This window comes from Schistocerca americana, chromosome 5, assembly GCF_021461395.2.
Source record: "Schistocerca americana isolate TAMUIC-IGC-003095 chromosome 5, iqSchAmer2.1, whole genome shotgun sequence".
NCBI lineage: Eukaryota > Metazoa > Arthropoda > Insecta > Orthoptera > Acrididae > Schistocerca > Schistocerca americana.
In genome coordinates, this window is record NC_060123.1 from 539779300 (window position 1) to 539794706 (window position 15407).

At 42.1% G+C, this 15407-nt stretch overlaps 1 protein-coding gene across 3 annotated transcripts in view; it reads right to left on the reverse strand.

Annotated features, from left to right (window-relative positions):
- Nucleotides 1-15407, reverse strand: part of LOC124615503 (lachesin-like) — an 878988-nt gene that overhangs the window by 51281 nt on the left and 812300 nt on the right. For 2 of the 3 annotated variants that reach the window (XM_047143456.1, XM_047143458.1), the window contains one exon: nucleotides 13497-13731. In XM_047143456.1, coding sequence (XP_046999412.1) covers nucleotides 13497-13731 — 235 coding nt within the window. The remainder of the gene's footprint in view (nucleotides 1-13496; nucleotides 13732-15407) is intronic. The other variant, XM_047143457.1, reaches the window with a different exon arrangement.

A 15407-nucleotide genomic window follows, 5' to 3' on the forward strand; every position in this document is an offset into this window, starting at 1 on the left:
CCTCCTTACACGAGGCATCACAACAACGTTTCACCAGCTAACTCCGGTCAACTGCTGTTTGTGTATGAGAAATCGGTTGGAAACTTTCCTCATGTCATCATGTTGTAGGTGTCGCCAACGTCGCCAACCTTGTGTGAATGCTCTGAAATGCTATTCATTCGTATATCACAACATCTTCTTCCTGTCGGTTAAATTTCGCGTCTGTTGCACGTCATCTTCGTGGTGTAGCAATTTTAATGGCCAGTAGTGTATTTATGTCTACATCTACATCTACATGATTACTCTGCAATTCACATTTAAGTGCTTGGCAGAGGGTTCATCGAACCACAATCATGCTATTTCTCTACCATTCCACTCCCGAACAGCGCGCTGAAAAAACGAACACCTAAACCTTTCTGTTCGAGCTCTGATTTCTCTTATTTTATTTTGATGGTCATTCCTACCTATCTAGGTTAGGCTCAACAAAATATTTTCGCCTTCGGAAGAGAAAGCTGGTGACTGAAATTTCTTAAATAGATCTCGCCGCAACGTAAAACGTCTTTGCTTTAATGACTTCCATCCCAACTCGCGTATCATCCCTATTACGTGATGATACAAAACGAGCTGCCCTTTTTTGCACCCTTTCGATGTCCTCCGTCAATCCCACCTGGTAAGGATCTCACGTCGCGCTTCAATGTTCTAACAGCGGACGAACGAGATATCAATCCTTGCCGAGGCATTTACTTGCCCTTAGCGTGGAGCGTGATTTCTTTCTGACGATCCTGCTGTCAAGACAAGTAACTGATACCTGAATTCACTTGAAAATGTCATAAATAATAGTAGTAGTAGTAATAATAATAACTACGAATAGCCTATTTAGAGCAACGTCAGGAGTATCTAGGGAAGAAATAATTACGTCAGTCCCACCGGCAATATGATATCAAATTTTCTAGAAAGGTGTTCTACCAACGATGAGGTCCAGAGTATCGCCAAACAGTGGTCCTAAGAGGCGGCGGGAGACTTTTTTTGGCGAAGCTAACAGAAAGCTCATCCTATGGCTCATAAAGTGTATTGATAACGAAGGCGAAAGTTAATATTTGACCTACACTTAGGAAAAAAGTTAGTACACCCGGAAAGACGACACAGATTCTGGTCCGATGACGGCATATGCCACCTGGGCGGTAGCAGATGTACTCGAAACGGTTTCGACGTCGTCCACCATCAGATAGCGTACTGGCATAGCTACCAGAGCGCCATCTGCGCCTACCATTTAATAGAAAATGCTCTCAGTGTGGTGCAAATGTTTTGAACAAAGAGGCGGCTATGCCACGGAGATGCACTCGTGATTTGTACAACCAAGTGAGCGAGTTTGAAAGTAGTCAAATTGTGGCCCTCTGAGTGGCTGGATGGTCCTTTCAGAGAATTTCCACGCAAGTTGGACGTGCTGCATCAGTTGTGCAACGATGCTGGTATCAGTGGTCACGTGAACACTCTCATACCAATAGACGAGGTTCTGGACGTCCAGGCAGCACAAAAATCCACCAGGATCGTCGTATTGTAAGGACAGCAATGGCAGACCATACAGTTACCACAGCATAGATAAGAGTGCTTGTGAGCCCGGACGTGTCAACACGAACTGTGGTCAATCTGTTATTAGCACTGGGACTAGGAGCACACAGACCTCTAGCCCATCTTCCACTCACGGCACAGCATGGACGTGCACAGTTCGACTGGTACCGTCAGAAGGTCGCAGCGATGAAAGCAGATTATGCCTGCACGCAAGTTATCGCCGTTTGCTGGTACGACGTATATCTAGTGAGTGCCGTCTCGTAGAGTGCTTTCGTCCAAGACATTCTGGTCCCACGCCACACCTTGCGGTCTGGGATGTGACAAGATAAAACTCTCGTTCACCTTTGGTGTTCCTGGAGCAGACGCTACACAGGGCTCGGTACGAATAGAATGTTGTTAGAGTCGTTTTTTGTAGTTCTTGCAACAGGAAGGTGATTTGTTGTTCCGACAGGATAATGCTCACCCACTCACTGCCCATGAAACTTAGGTGCTCTGCATGATGTGCATGCACGAACCCCGGACTTGTCTCCAATCGTGCGCGTGTGAGAAATGGTGGGACGACATGGGTTTCGTGCAACTCGTCAACCAACAGCTCTTACATAACTAAGTGAACGGTTGGAGCAGAATTCGCCATCTGTACGATCGACTGGATGTCAGGGTCAGCGCCTGCATTGTCTCCCGTGAAGGCTATACCATGTACTAATATGGATGTTTCAGTATGGGTCGCCACCTGGTACTCTTCTTCTGAGGTTGATCTGTAAATTTGATCATTTCATGAACTTCATATGCACTGTTGCAACGATATATCTTGAATATACTGCAAACCTCTAAAAGGCAGTACCAATTTTTGTCCAGCAGTGTATACTATAAATCATTTCGATTTCTAAACAACTGACTGCTATTAGTATCTAGATATGTCTCGTACTTACCACAGGACTTAAATGGCGAGACGATCATTTTGGGACTTAAATATGGAACAAGTGATGTAAACTGACCTAGTTCTCAACGTGAGTGCGTCACCACTAAAGTGAGTTTTTATGGTTGTAGCAGATGTGGTGGAAGGAGAGCTAACATATATAACATATATAATATAAAACACACTATCGAAGCACGATATGGCCAAAATCATCTAAAATATATCAAGTGTTGTTCCTCTCAGGTAATTTTCTATAAAAATATTTTTCCCTCGAAGGAATCGTCTGTTTCATGAAACTGTGGTGATCGTATGTTCTTACGAAGGGAGTACAAAAGCATGCTAACCTGTCAGATCCCAAAAATTATACAAGCTAACGGAAGAAAAACCTGTAACTCATAGTTTTACGCCTAAAATAACAATTTAACAGTATATCAGGTATACAAGCAATCTTCAAACAGAATACAAGGAGATGATACTAAGCATGCACAGCTACCATATAGAAAGCATACAGTTTGTATTTTTTTGAATGTAGTGTAACAAAAACCATTTTTGCTATGCAGACACGGTAACGACTAGGGCGAGGGTTTCAAAATTCAGCAATGATGTATGTGCCATCAGCGTTAACTTCAGGCTAAATCCCGGATTTATTTTAATTTTCTTTCATTTTCACACTACAAATAAATTATTGCAATCTATGCCCGTCTTTAATTTCGAAATTTGTCGCACTACGAAAAATTTTGTTAAATCATCGATTACGATTTCACGATTGTGAAACGTACTGCTTTGAGACACATCTTGAGTAATATGGAGGCCATCCAAAACCTTATCAGATCCTTGTGATGTATTAACCATTTTTTTATAGTGCGCAGTCTAGTCATTTTGAATTTTTCAGGATGTTGTATACGCTAGTTAAGCGAATGCTTATGTATGGGATAGTTTCCTGCCCCAAATGCCTTGTGACTGTTCTGTAAAACGTCTTTTCCCCCCACTATGTTTATGCAACAGCATTTATTGATTATAATTTTGTCTGTGCTATAGTTGCAGTAGCGCTGGAAACGTGTAGATCCGTAGTTAGGGGAATAGTTCTGTTGTAAGTGTTGGCCGAAGCGAATCCTTTTTTCTTGCAAGTTAGTCGGATCTGCCAGAATGAGGAAAGGCGAATATCATTATCTTCTGCACAGTTTGCTGTGTAAGATATGCAGTGAATTAGCAAGCAGCCCGTGGTTTAGTGCGTCTGGTGCGTAAATTGGAGATTCTACTGCCCATTGCTGAGATCTCTCTTTCTCCAAAATATGGGCATTGCGAAACACTTTGAAGACACAGATCAACTATCAGGCGCTTCGAAACTCCGTATTATGCCCCTGATTTGCGTTTCTAGCCTAAAGAAAATGTAAACGAGAAAATGGGGATGGTGCACACTAACCACTTACACTGATCAATTAATAACAGTTCCCGACCGTGAATGTTTCCCTCCAATTAGAGATAACTGCATGTGGAGTACGAAGAACGGTCAAGCATACTACTTCTTCCTCATATCAGATTCAGGAGAATCACAACATGTCGCTGACATTATTCTGAACAATAAAAGATGTATGTTGCAGATTATTATGAAATTGAAACTTTTGAATTTAGCGCAGTCATGCATTAATATGTCGGAGCCGGAATTGAGTCAGTGGAATGAGGTCATCGAAATCGTGTTAATTAATAAGCGTCGGATTGAGATTCGAGAAATACTTGCATTTATATTCATTTATTAAACTGAGTATGAAATTGTTCTTCTGAGCTTCTTCTGCAACGACCTGTGGGGTACCAATGTACACACTTTGTACATGATATGCTACTGCGGTTTACCCATTTGTGTGTGCCAAATATCAAGAATGGAGATGTTATTCGTTGGCTAGCGGATGGAAGACTACGTTACTTTCCCTTAGTAATATCTAACAATCGCTGCCAGAACCGTAGTTTAACGAAGGTGTAATGTGACCATAATGTTGGTAACAACCAGTCCTATGCGCCATTTCATGCAGAGTAAATCATTTGGCATTCATATGTGTCTGCATGTGTATGCATTGTGTCTGTTCTTCCGGACACAGCTTTGATTCTTTATATGTAAACTGAAGGTGGAGGAGGGGGGGGGGGGGGGGAAGAGAAAAGAATGGGGAAGGAAGCGACTATTGATGGCAACTGTATCGGGATTCACGTGGAATCAGCGGGCAACGAGTGAAAATAAGTACTGGACAGGGATTCGAACCTTAGACCTCCTGCCTACTAGGGAGCTGTTTTAACTTACTGCGCCACCGAGACACAGAGCTTATCGGAATTGCGCGGACTGTCTCGGGGTACCCAAATTTCCACCTAGCGCCATTTATCCGCTGTTCCTGTTAGTTTCCTCCGTGCTCGTTGTGCTGGGATTCCCGCTCAAGGTTGGACGTATTTATGCAACCACACTGAAGGAGATGGATTCTTTGTCCATTGAGGAAAACCAGTTACATAAATTCGCGGTGTCTGTTCTTTCAGACATGTCTGAAAGAACAGACAGCACACATTCATGTAATGTCCGAAAGAACAGACACGACACATTCGTATAACTGATTCGCCTCGATGTACAACGAATCCATCGTCTTCAGTGCCGATGCCAAATACATCTGACCTTCTGCTGGAGAGTAGCGATCATGGAGGAAGTAGACAAGGACTGTGGATAGATGGCGCTGGGTGGGAATGTGGGTCAGCTCAGAGGCGTGCCGAGATGGTCCGCATACTTCCCTTGAGCATTATGTCCGGGTGGCCTGGTAGGTCAACGCGCCTGCCTAGTCAGGAGATCTCAGGTTCCCATATCAGTCCAGTACACATTTTCACTCGTCGCCGCTGATTCCGCCTGAAGTGCCGATGCAGCTGACATCACTAGTCGATCCCTCCCATTTTCGTTTTTGCCCCCTCCGACTTTGATTTACATATCATTTGGCACTTCTGAGGGCTCTCATTTCTAACTGTTTTGGTTTGCATCTAAATACGTATTCTATGTTGTGTGACATTGTCTCGTAATGAACTATTCTACCCCGGACTGAAATTGCTACATTATAATAAGCCTCTAATACAACTCTCTTTATAGTGAGAAGTAAAGTAACAAAAATTTACGAAGGACCAAACTGGTTCCATAAAATGCGATTTAACTTCTCTGAACCTGACAACAGAAGGTAGCGAATTTTTGATGCACTGTTAAAGAAATAACGAAAGACAAACTGTTAACAACAGACAATATTTTCCAAACTCTTCTACACTATTCATTACTTGTGAACACTTGTGCTCTACTGTCTAAGGATTATCACAGTTAAAAGTGTCATGCATAGCGTCTTAGTGTTTAGCGATGCGCCATCACCGGGGTTGTTTGTGAGGATAAGGTGCTACTCTAAGCTTAATTACACTAACACATTTAATGTCGAAGTTTAGTTTGCAGCTCAGCAAGTCTGTAGCAAGTAGATTTAAGGTTCAAACGGCTTTACAGTCGATTTGCATTTCCGTTGACCAACGTATATCTACCACGAGAGACTACCGTAATAATCAATGGTGTTAAGAGCGAATCCATTCGTTCCGAAGTCTATCGGTGGGGAACATGATGATTCGAATAAGGTATACCGCCAAAAAGTTCGTGGAATTAGAAGCACAGAAGTTGAAACTTGCTAGAAGATGAAGACTGGGTGCCGGACCAAGACTCGAACTCGGGACCTTTGCCTTTCGGAGACAAGTGCTCTACCGACTTCGTTTTTCGTTTTATTTGGCCGTACCGGACGTCACTGGACATCCGTTGAAGTTTGTTCTTGATCCCTTCACTCAGTTTTTTATTAGAGAGACCAGCCAGCTGTCTGACTGTGTAAGGTGTCAGGCATGAAAACCCTGACATGATAAGCAAATCCAGTAGTATGTCACATAGCTCCGAATAAATCGTGACATTAAATTAACCAAAGTAATGCGAGTAACGAGTGAGCAAATGGAATACCACAGACTAACACAAGAACGCCTAAATGCATGTCATACCTTCCCACCGTGAGTCAGACGCAGTTCCGAGGGGAGAAACGAGAACAGAAGCCGAGAGCAGAACCGTGTTAAGTGAGAAGGCCCTACGATAAGAGACGGACACCCACGTTGCCAGCTAACCGCTAGGACCACCCTAGCCACAAGTTTTAGCGTGAGACTTTTTCGCGTCTCTGTTACGTCAGGACCACCCCCCAGCCCATTTTAAAAGCTAGAGCCCTCCAGAAGAACAGTATAGATCTTAGGATAACACAAAAAGGGCCTCACCACCCGCAAGTTTTAGCGTGAGACTTTTTCGCGTCTCTGTTACGTCAGGGCCACCCCCAGCCCATGTTAAATGCTAGAGCCCTCCAGAAGAACAGTATAGATCTTACGATATCAAAAAAGGGCCACATCACCCGCAAGTTTTAGCGTGAGACTTTATCGCGTCTCTGTTACGTTGCAAACTTTAAAAACATTGCCCCACCACGAAAAGTATAACGTTTCTCATTGGATAGACAGAATTTTTGTAGGCGGAGCTTAAGGTTAACATTGAGACCCTGATTGGTCAGATGAAAACACAGCCAGATAGTTTTTTTAAAACAACTTCGGTAAATTGTAGTAAGGAGAAGTTACGGGGGAGTTGCTTCCGAGACGGCGAGGTGAGCGGAGCTGTGCTGACTGACGAACACCGACAAGGTAATGAACGCACGCGATGCCGCATAACAGCGCGTAAAGCTTCACTCAGAACTGCAGAAGTCTCATCTGTTACACCCCCTTTTTGCGTAATACTAGTGTCGATCGTCAATTAAAGCTCATGGAGTTCACATTTGCCACTTGAAGTAAAAATCTGAAACGCGATAATTTTTCTGTTATATAGTTATTGGGAAGCCACATCAGCCACTGTAATTTACGACAAGTTAGATAAGCAATTAAATATAATTGAGGGTCACTGTAGACCATTTTGATAGTTTTCTCTTTTGTGAAACTTAATTTAAACCTATAATATAGATGTGATATGGCATAGGTCATCCCTCGATCCATTGCAGAACTTGGAAACCCATTCAGGGAATATTCGTTCACATTTTTGTTGAACGCAGTTGGTTTTTACCATCCTGTATTAAAACATTTCCTTTTATCAATAGTGCAATTTATAAACAATGTCTTGTGAGTAGAATAAAATTTCCAGTGGTAAACTTAACTGCTTTTTCGACGTTATTTTACCAGCTAACTAAAAATAGGAAAACCTTGAACCCCTTCCACTAAATTTAGTTAGTATTAAGATTCTTTTACAGGGAGTGCAGTGGAGCTGACGCTGAAATCATTAAGTATTTGGTTATATCGTCGCTAGTCTCACTGAACTCTTCTGAATTCTACATGTCATGTGTGGTCTGGCGTCTCCTTACCAGCAACAGGTCCCAGGTTCAAACTAGTCAATTCCCTAAAAAACACGCTCAGAGCATCGTTGCGCAAAAGTGGTAGGGAGACACGATATAGAACAAACAGACACCACGCAGAATGTTAGAACGGAACACACTGAGTTACCTAAGCACGACTCAGGAGCCGTCCTCAGAGTTTCAATACCGCCAGTGCCTTGTCTCCTACTGTTCAAACTTCACAGGACAAGGAAGTTCTTATAAAGTGTGAAACCGGCCTCTACCAACAAAATTTCAGAGGTCGTTCAGAGATATTTTCAATTTGTTTCGGCTACAAATAAATAAATGTCATTTGACTAGGGCCTCCCGTCGGGTAGACTGCTCGCCGGGTGCAAGTCTTTCGATTGGACGCCACTTCGGCGACTTGCGCGTCGATGAGAATGAAATTATGACGATTAGGACAACACAACACCCAGTACCTGACAGGAGAAAATCTCCGACCCAGCCGGGAATCGAACCTGGGCCCTTAGGGCTGACATTCTGTCACGCAGACCACTTTTTTTTTTTTTTTTCGTTGCGTTTGGTCTGGGCCGACGTCACAAGACATCCGTTCAAGTTGATCGTTGATTCCTTTACTCAGTTTTTTTTATTACAAAGGGCGACCAGCGCTCTGACCGAAAACGCTGAGCCACAGTGCCGGCATACTCAGCTACCGGGGGTGGACGGCTTCAAATGACCCGTGGTCTCCAGTGGTTTGTTACAAAATACCTGGACTTCGTTTGAATGTCTTAACCCTGTCTGTCTTTACATTTCTACTGAACTAGAAATATCTGAACATCAGTGCAGATGACGTCCGTTTGCGCAATGTGTCTGCTTAGGAAACTGTGCCCGTGGTATCATCGCCACAAGCCCGACGCCTTTGAACGCCGCTCAGAACCTTCCCGCGCCGGTACTACAGTGTGGCGCGACCAGTGCCGTTCAAGGTGTAGCCCTCTACCGACTGCCACGGGCGCGGCCGGAGCCAGCAACTGAGACAACGGTTGCAATCAGGGAGCGACACGGAACAGCGGAGCCCCGGACTGCGTCAAACTATTGCACGACGTGTTCCGGACAGAAGATGACTGTGGTCGGTATCGGTGACACCGATCATCAACCTTTTTGACTTACAGTGAGCTGTGGTGATTGGAGCGGTCATCGCCCAGGTGACTGAATACCCGGCGTGTTGTATGTGGCTCAGCTGTGGCGTATATTTAACTAAAACTCTGCGGGAGGGGGAGTTCGAAAACTTGTCATGCTATTCATATGTACTGAATTTGGATGGTTATTTTCGTGTCCCGTCCTGAGACAAATTCTGATAGTTGTGTTTTCTTTGGTAACAGTTTGCATTGAGCAAAGATAGTGGAATGAGGAACTGCAGCAATATTAATAGGATGAGTCCATGTGTTATATTCATCTGGTTGTAAGGCTTTTCTTTGTCAATATAACACATTAAATTAAATTCAAATTTCATTGTAAAATTTTTTGGACATATTGTTTTAATTCAATTGTTTCGTGGTTTTAAAAGTGTCAATGGTTATTACAACAAAACGATGCTTAGATCTGTTGTATTACGCCTACCTCCTCACACCCCCAGCCCCTCCACTTATTGCTCTGTAGCATAAACGAAACTGTTCCACTCACTCAGGCTATGTGCTGTTGACAAGAGTAATGCGGACTTTTCTCTCCATCTGCTGGCTGGCATTAAGTAATGCTCGGTTCTGTCTCTGGTTATTTTTTCCAGCTGTGTTCGTTGTGTGTCAACAGTAATGAACAGCAATGTGGATGGCTTTACTGATAGTGAGAAGGCCGATATGTGCCCCATGTGCGGGGTCACTCAATGCAATGTAAGGACGGCATAATGACACTGTCTTGAAAAAGAAGGAATGAAAATTAGGATTTAACGTCCTGTCGACACGGAGGTTATTAGAGACGGAGCAAAACCTCAGACTGAGCAAGTATGGAAAAGCAAATCGGCCGCCGCCCATTCAAAGGAACCATAACGGCATTTGCATGGTGTGATTTATGGCATTCACAGAAAACCTAAAGCAGAATGGTCGGACGCGTATTAGAACTGTCGTCCTCTTGAATGCCGGTCCAGTGTGCGAACAACTGGGTCAACTCACAAGCGTGAGTTGGTTCCGCAAACTCATCACAGTGCTTTTCATGGTCTGAGGATTGCTGCATTTGTCTGTTTTTTGTGTTCTACGTTTTTTCACTGTTGTGAAAGTATTTTCATAGTAACAGCGGATAATAATAATGGTATTATTACCTTGCGACGAGCCACTGGGTTCCAGGGGTCCATTATACCAAAATACTATGCAAGTATCTCTGAAAAGTAAACTAAATTTTGTAAGTGGCGTTCGAATTCCTTGTATGTACACGGCGTTCCATTTACCTAGACTATCCTTAATGATTTTTTACCCAGAAGAAAAATGAAAAAAATCTGTTCAGCGCGTGTTGTTTACCTACCAGGGGCACATTAACCCATTAGTGGTTGATGGGGCACCTGAATAATATGAAGTTTGAGCGTTGTAACGTCTACATCTCATACCTGTCTAGTGCTAGCATATAGTGAGTTTCTTTCGGCACTTGTAGAAAAATGCCACGGACTGTGGGGTGGATATATAGAAGGCTGTGAGCGATCAAATGGGGCGGCGTCTATTTATAGTTTCACGTAAAATCAGATCAAATCATCATCTTCTCCATCCAACAACCTCTGAAGTAAGAAACTGTGTTATCTTATACATCACAGCGATTGTTTTAAAGTATTACTGCACACCTAAGTAATTCTTCTGATCTGCACACAATTTGTATGTAGTGCGACATATAAGCCTCAGAAAATTTCATAGAATGTAGAAGACAATGACATATGATATGTCATAGCCACCTTCAAATGTTATGTTGAAAACTTGTGTGCAATATTTCATGTTTTTCGTTGCCAGGAGAATAAATGCGTTTTATTACTGAATTGAGTCACTTCCATCCACAATCGCAATTCCGATTAAATCCTTCTAAAATGAAATTTTTAATTCTAAAAATCCTAGGTGCGAATGAAAACATGGATCTAGTTAGATTCAGGGGTTACATGCGTCCCACTTCGCCGATTTTCAGAATCGGTCAGCTAAACATTTTTTGGTGGCGAAAGTGTATTGTTTACACAAAGAAAGACAGGTTTTGATCTTCTGTACTTCATATATATGCTAAATAAATTTTAGCCATGAAACGGTAACCAACATATTTGAAATTCTCGAAATTTTGTTCTTTTCTAGGGTATAAAGAGAATACGTGCTTTTCAAATAACAAACTATATTTTTTATTTGGATTAGACCTATTCCGTGATTGGTGCGTACTTTTTGCTTTTTACGTTTATTTTTATTCCGTAGACGACTTTCTCTCCTCAGGACCTGTTCAGAAACATACCACGCTGTACCACTCACTTGCTGATATTAAGACCATAACAGGAAACTGAGTCTGACTCTTCTGTACTAGCTTCACAGTGCATGCACACCAGGGTGGTGTAAACTGTCCACTTTCTGGACGTGACAATAAACAAATGGAAACCTAGGAACGTAAGGGAACATTTTTGCACATTTTCCGCATTTCTACCTTCTCTTTGCTGGCGCATATTGTACTCACACGAACCTTCCACTGAAGGTGGCTGACTGAATGACCGTTGTGTTAGTACAGGACTCGGAGTCAGTTTGGTGTTACTTTTTTAATAATGTCATGTGTACATAAACTGCGCAGTGTGACACGCTTTTGATCAGGGGTTGGAAGTGGAATATTGACTAAAAAATATAGGACGCTAATTAAAAAAGACCGCTGTTATTCCTTTCTTCGTAACGAAAAGTCTACAAGAAAGGCGTTCGTTCTGGTTAACGTCCCCTTCATAGCTAACCAACATTTGCTTGATACTTTGTCCCCGTCATAGATAACCAACATTTGCTTGATAGATTGCCTATTTTGCTTCTGGACAAATACTTGTTTGCGTGGGGTCAGGATAAATATACAGGGTATTTCAGAATAGTGTTTTGAAAATTTGGGGACGGGTTCCTTGCAACAAAACAAGAAAAAAAATATCCCTTAAACATCGGCTCTAGAATGCATAGCTACGAACACTTGTTCATCCTCGATACTGTGAACCACAGCTTTTCTACTTCAAGTTCTTTTCTGTCCGTATTTTGAGAGGAGGTAGTATGTACTAAAACAAGGAAAAGAAACTAGTAAACATGGGCTCTAAAATGCATACCTTATGAGTTGTAACCCCCTGTTCAACTTCGCTACAATGAAATACATCTACTGCACAAGTGCTCATGGTTCTTAAGGTATGCACTTTAGAGGCCATGTTTACGAGACATGTTTTTCTTGTTTTGGTGCAAGGAATCTGTCTCCTGATTTTTAAAACTTCACTCTGAAACAACTTTTATAAACCGACTTCCTTAGTTCCCTGTGAAATTCTGTCCTGACCGGTTCCATTACTTATTTATATAAATGCCACTTGCTGGACGTGACAATAAACAAATGGAAACCTAAAAAAATAAGGGAACATTTTTGAACATGACCGTTGTGTTAGTACAGAACTCAGAGTCAGTTTCCAGTTACTTTTTTAATAATGTCAAGTGTATAGAAACTGCGCAGTGTGATACGCTTTTGATCAGAAACCCTGATCAAAAGCGTATCACACTGCGCAGTGGAATATTGACTAACAAATATAGGACACTATATTCAAAAAAGACTGCTGCTATTCCTATCTTCGTAACGAAAAGGCCCCATCATAGCTAACCAACATTTGCCTGATACAGTGTCTATTTTGCTTGTGGACAAATACTTGTTTGTGTGTGGTCAAGATAAATATAACGGGTATTTCAGAAAAGTGTTTTGAAAATTTGGGGACAGGTTCCTTGCAGCAAAACAAGAAAAAAATATACCGTAAACATGGGCTCTTGAATCCTACGAGCACTTGTTCATCCTCGATACTGTGAACCACAGCTTTTCTTCTTCAAGTTCTTTTCTGTCCGTATTTTGAGAGGAGGTAGTATGTACTAAAACAAGGAAAAGAAACTAGTAAACATATGCTGTAAAATGCATACCTTAAGGGTTGCGCGATCTTGTTCGGCTCCACTACAATGTAATACATCTACTTCACAAGTGCTCATGGTTCTTAAGGTATGCATTTTAGAGGTCATGTTTACGGGACTTTTTTTTTCTTGTTTTGGTGCAAGGAACCTGTTCCCAATTTTTAAAACTTCACTCTGAAACAACCTTTATAAACCGACTTCCTTAGTTTCCTGCGAAATTCTGGCCTGACCGGTTCCATTACTTATTTATATAAAAATTCGTTATTAGCTTTCAATACCAACGCAGAAAGAACAATATCTGTGTCAGGACAAAGTAATTTTCCTCACGACCTCACATTTAGATTGGAATATACAACGTGACTACTCCGTGTGCCTAAACGGCCGTGGGTTTCTGGGTATACCTGCCCTGTAATCGTGACATGCAGCTCACAAACTAGCCCCGTGATAGCGCGCCGTAAGCCAACTACAGGATGGGTGCGCATGCTTTGCTTTCGCCACGCGGCGTTTCCGTTGTTAGTGTCGTGCCAGTACCGATTCCGTAGGCCTGGAGGCGATGCTCACCGGCGCCCCTGGTGTGGAACTGGAACATGTCGGACACCTCGTTCCAGCCGTACCGGTTCTTGGCCTGCACGATGGCCTCGAACATGGAGCCGTGGCTCAGGCCGCGAATGTTGTACGACATGACGTGGGTGAACGTGTCCGAGTCCTGTGGCGGCCGCAGCGAGATGTCGTGCCACTTGTCCGGCTGGTTGTACGTGTCGTTCACCTGTGGGCACAAACGAGAGTTTGGTGCTGATGCTATTGCGTAGTAAAATGTAGAATACACAATAGAAAATAAAATTCTTCTGGGCTGTTCACCGCATTGTCTATATACAAGTTTGTCCGACGTTTCGGTCACTAGCTTTCCTCATGGCTTTGTACTGAGATGACACAGCCCAAAAGAATTTTACTGAGAGTGGCAATAGCCACAGAAGCCTACGCTTACATTTAACAGAAAATTAAGTCTGAGTGAGTACTGTAGTTTAGCGTAATTGAAGAAGTAAAACCGCAGGGTACCGTGACCTCTTCCTTTGTACAGTACGTATATATACGCTACATCCAACTTTAACCCTTGTTGTAGCTCAGGGAATTAACTAAATCTACAATGTGAGTCATTGTGGCGTATAATTTACAAATAGTTCAAATGGCTCTGAGCACTATGGGACTTAACATTTGGGGTCAACAGTCTCCTAGAACTTAGAACTACGTAAACCTAACTAACCTAAGGACACCACACACACCCATGCCCGAGGCAGGATTCGAATCGGCGACCGTAGCAGCAGCGGGGTTCCAAACTGTAGCACCTAGATCCGCTCGGCCACCCTGGCCGGCTATAATTTACACGATGTCCTTTCTATGAATCACTTGTTTTCGTTTCTGCAAGCTCCCAGTACGTTTCAAAATCTGCTTCAATAAAGCTGTATATGGTAGCGGCAGCGTGGGTTCATGATATAAAGCAAATTTCTGTTTGTTTTTAGTAACTTTGAAGTAGGATATAATTAAAATATGCTGTAATATGTTAAGATACGTCAATCTGTCGAATACGTTGTTGTTTATTTCATCATAAAAAAGGCGATACATTTATTTTCGTCGGAGTATTGCGTCTCCATTCGGCAACGGACTTTCACGTTCATAACGAACACTACTAGATTAATGTGGGAATGAAGAAGACGAGAAGGAAGTTGATGACAAAGATGTACCAAAATGACGCAGTTCCAATAAGAATCACCAACAGCCATCATGAATAAAACCCAGAACACTTGTATACCTGAATGTAATATGCTAAATATACCTCTCTTTCACAGAAAATATAAAACATTTTTGAAATTTTATAAAAAGTAGCAAAACAAAGAAAAATTTTCTAGTTATGTTTTCACATATGATAATGAAATAATATTTTGAGGTTTTTACATAAATATACTTATCTATCTAAGTTGTCAGATTATGAATAAAATCCTTCATACCATGCCCTGAAAACTTTTTATTAGTAGGATTAAAAAAAGGTATTTGAGTCCAGATGCAGTATATACGCTACGTGCCTTAATATTTTGGTTAACCACACTAGTTTTTTTTTAATTGAATATTTTATTTGCATTTTCCCATGAGAAGGCTCTGGTCGCCAACATAAACATTTCATTCAAAAAATCTAAAAAGTTTACAGAGAGACCAACGCCACTTGAACCACTTTTTTATTTTATTGGTTAACTGGTTTGAAACCTGTTTGTAGGCCATCCTCGGACCCATTAAAAACGAATTACTGTGCAGCAGTCGCCATCTGGCAAAGAGTTCTAACAGAAAGTTTTCCAACTGACAATCTCAGCTTCGCTGTTACTCGGAAGTGATATAACTGAGGGTGACATAAAAACTGTCGAAACCAGTAATGCAATAAAATAAAAACTGACC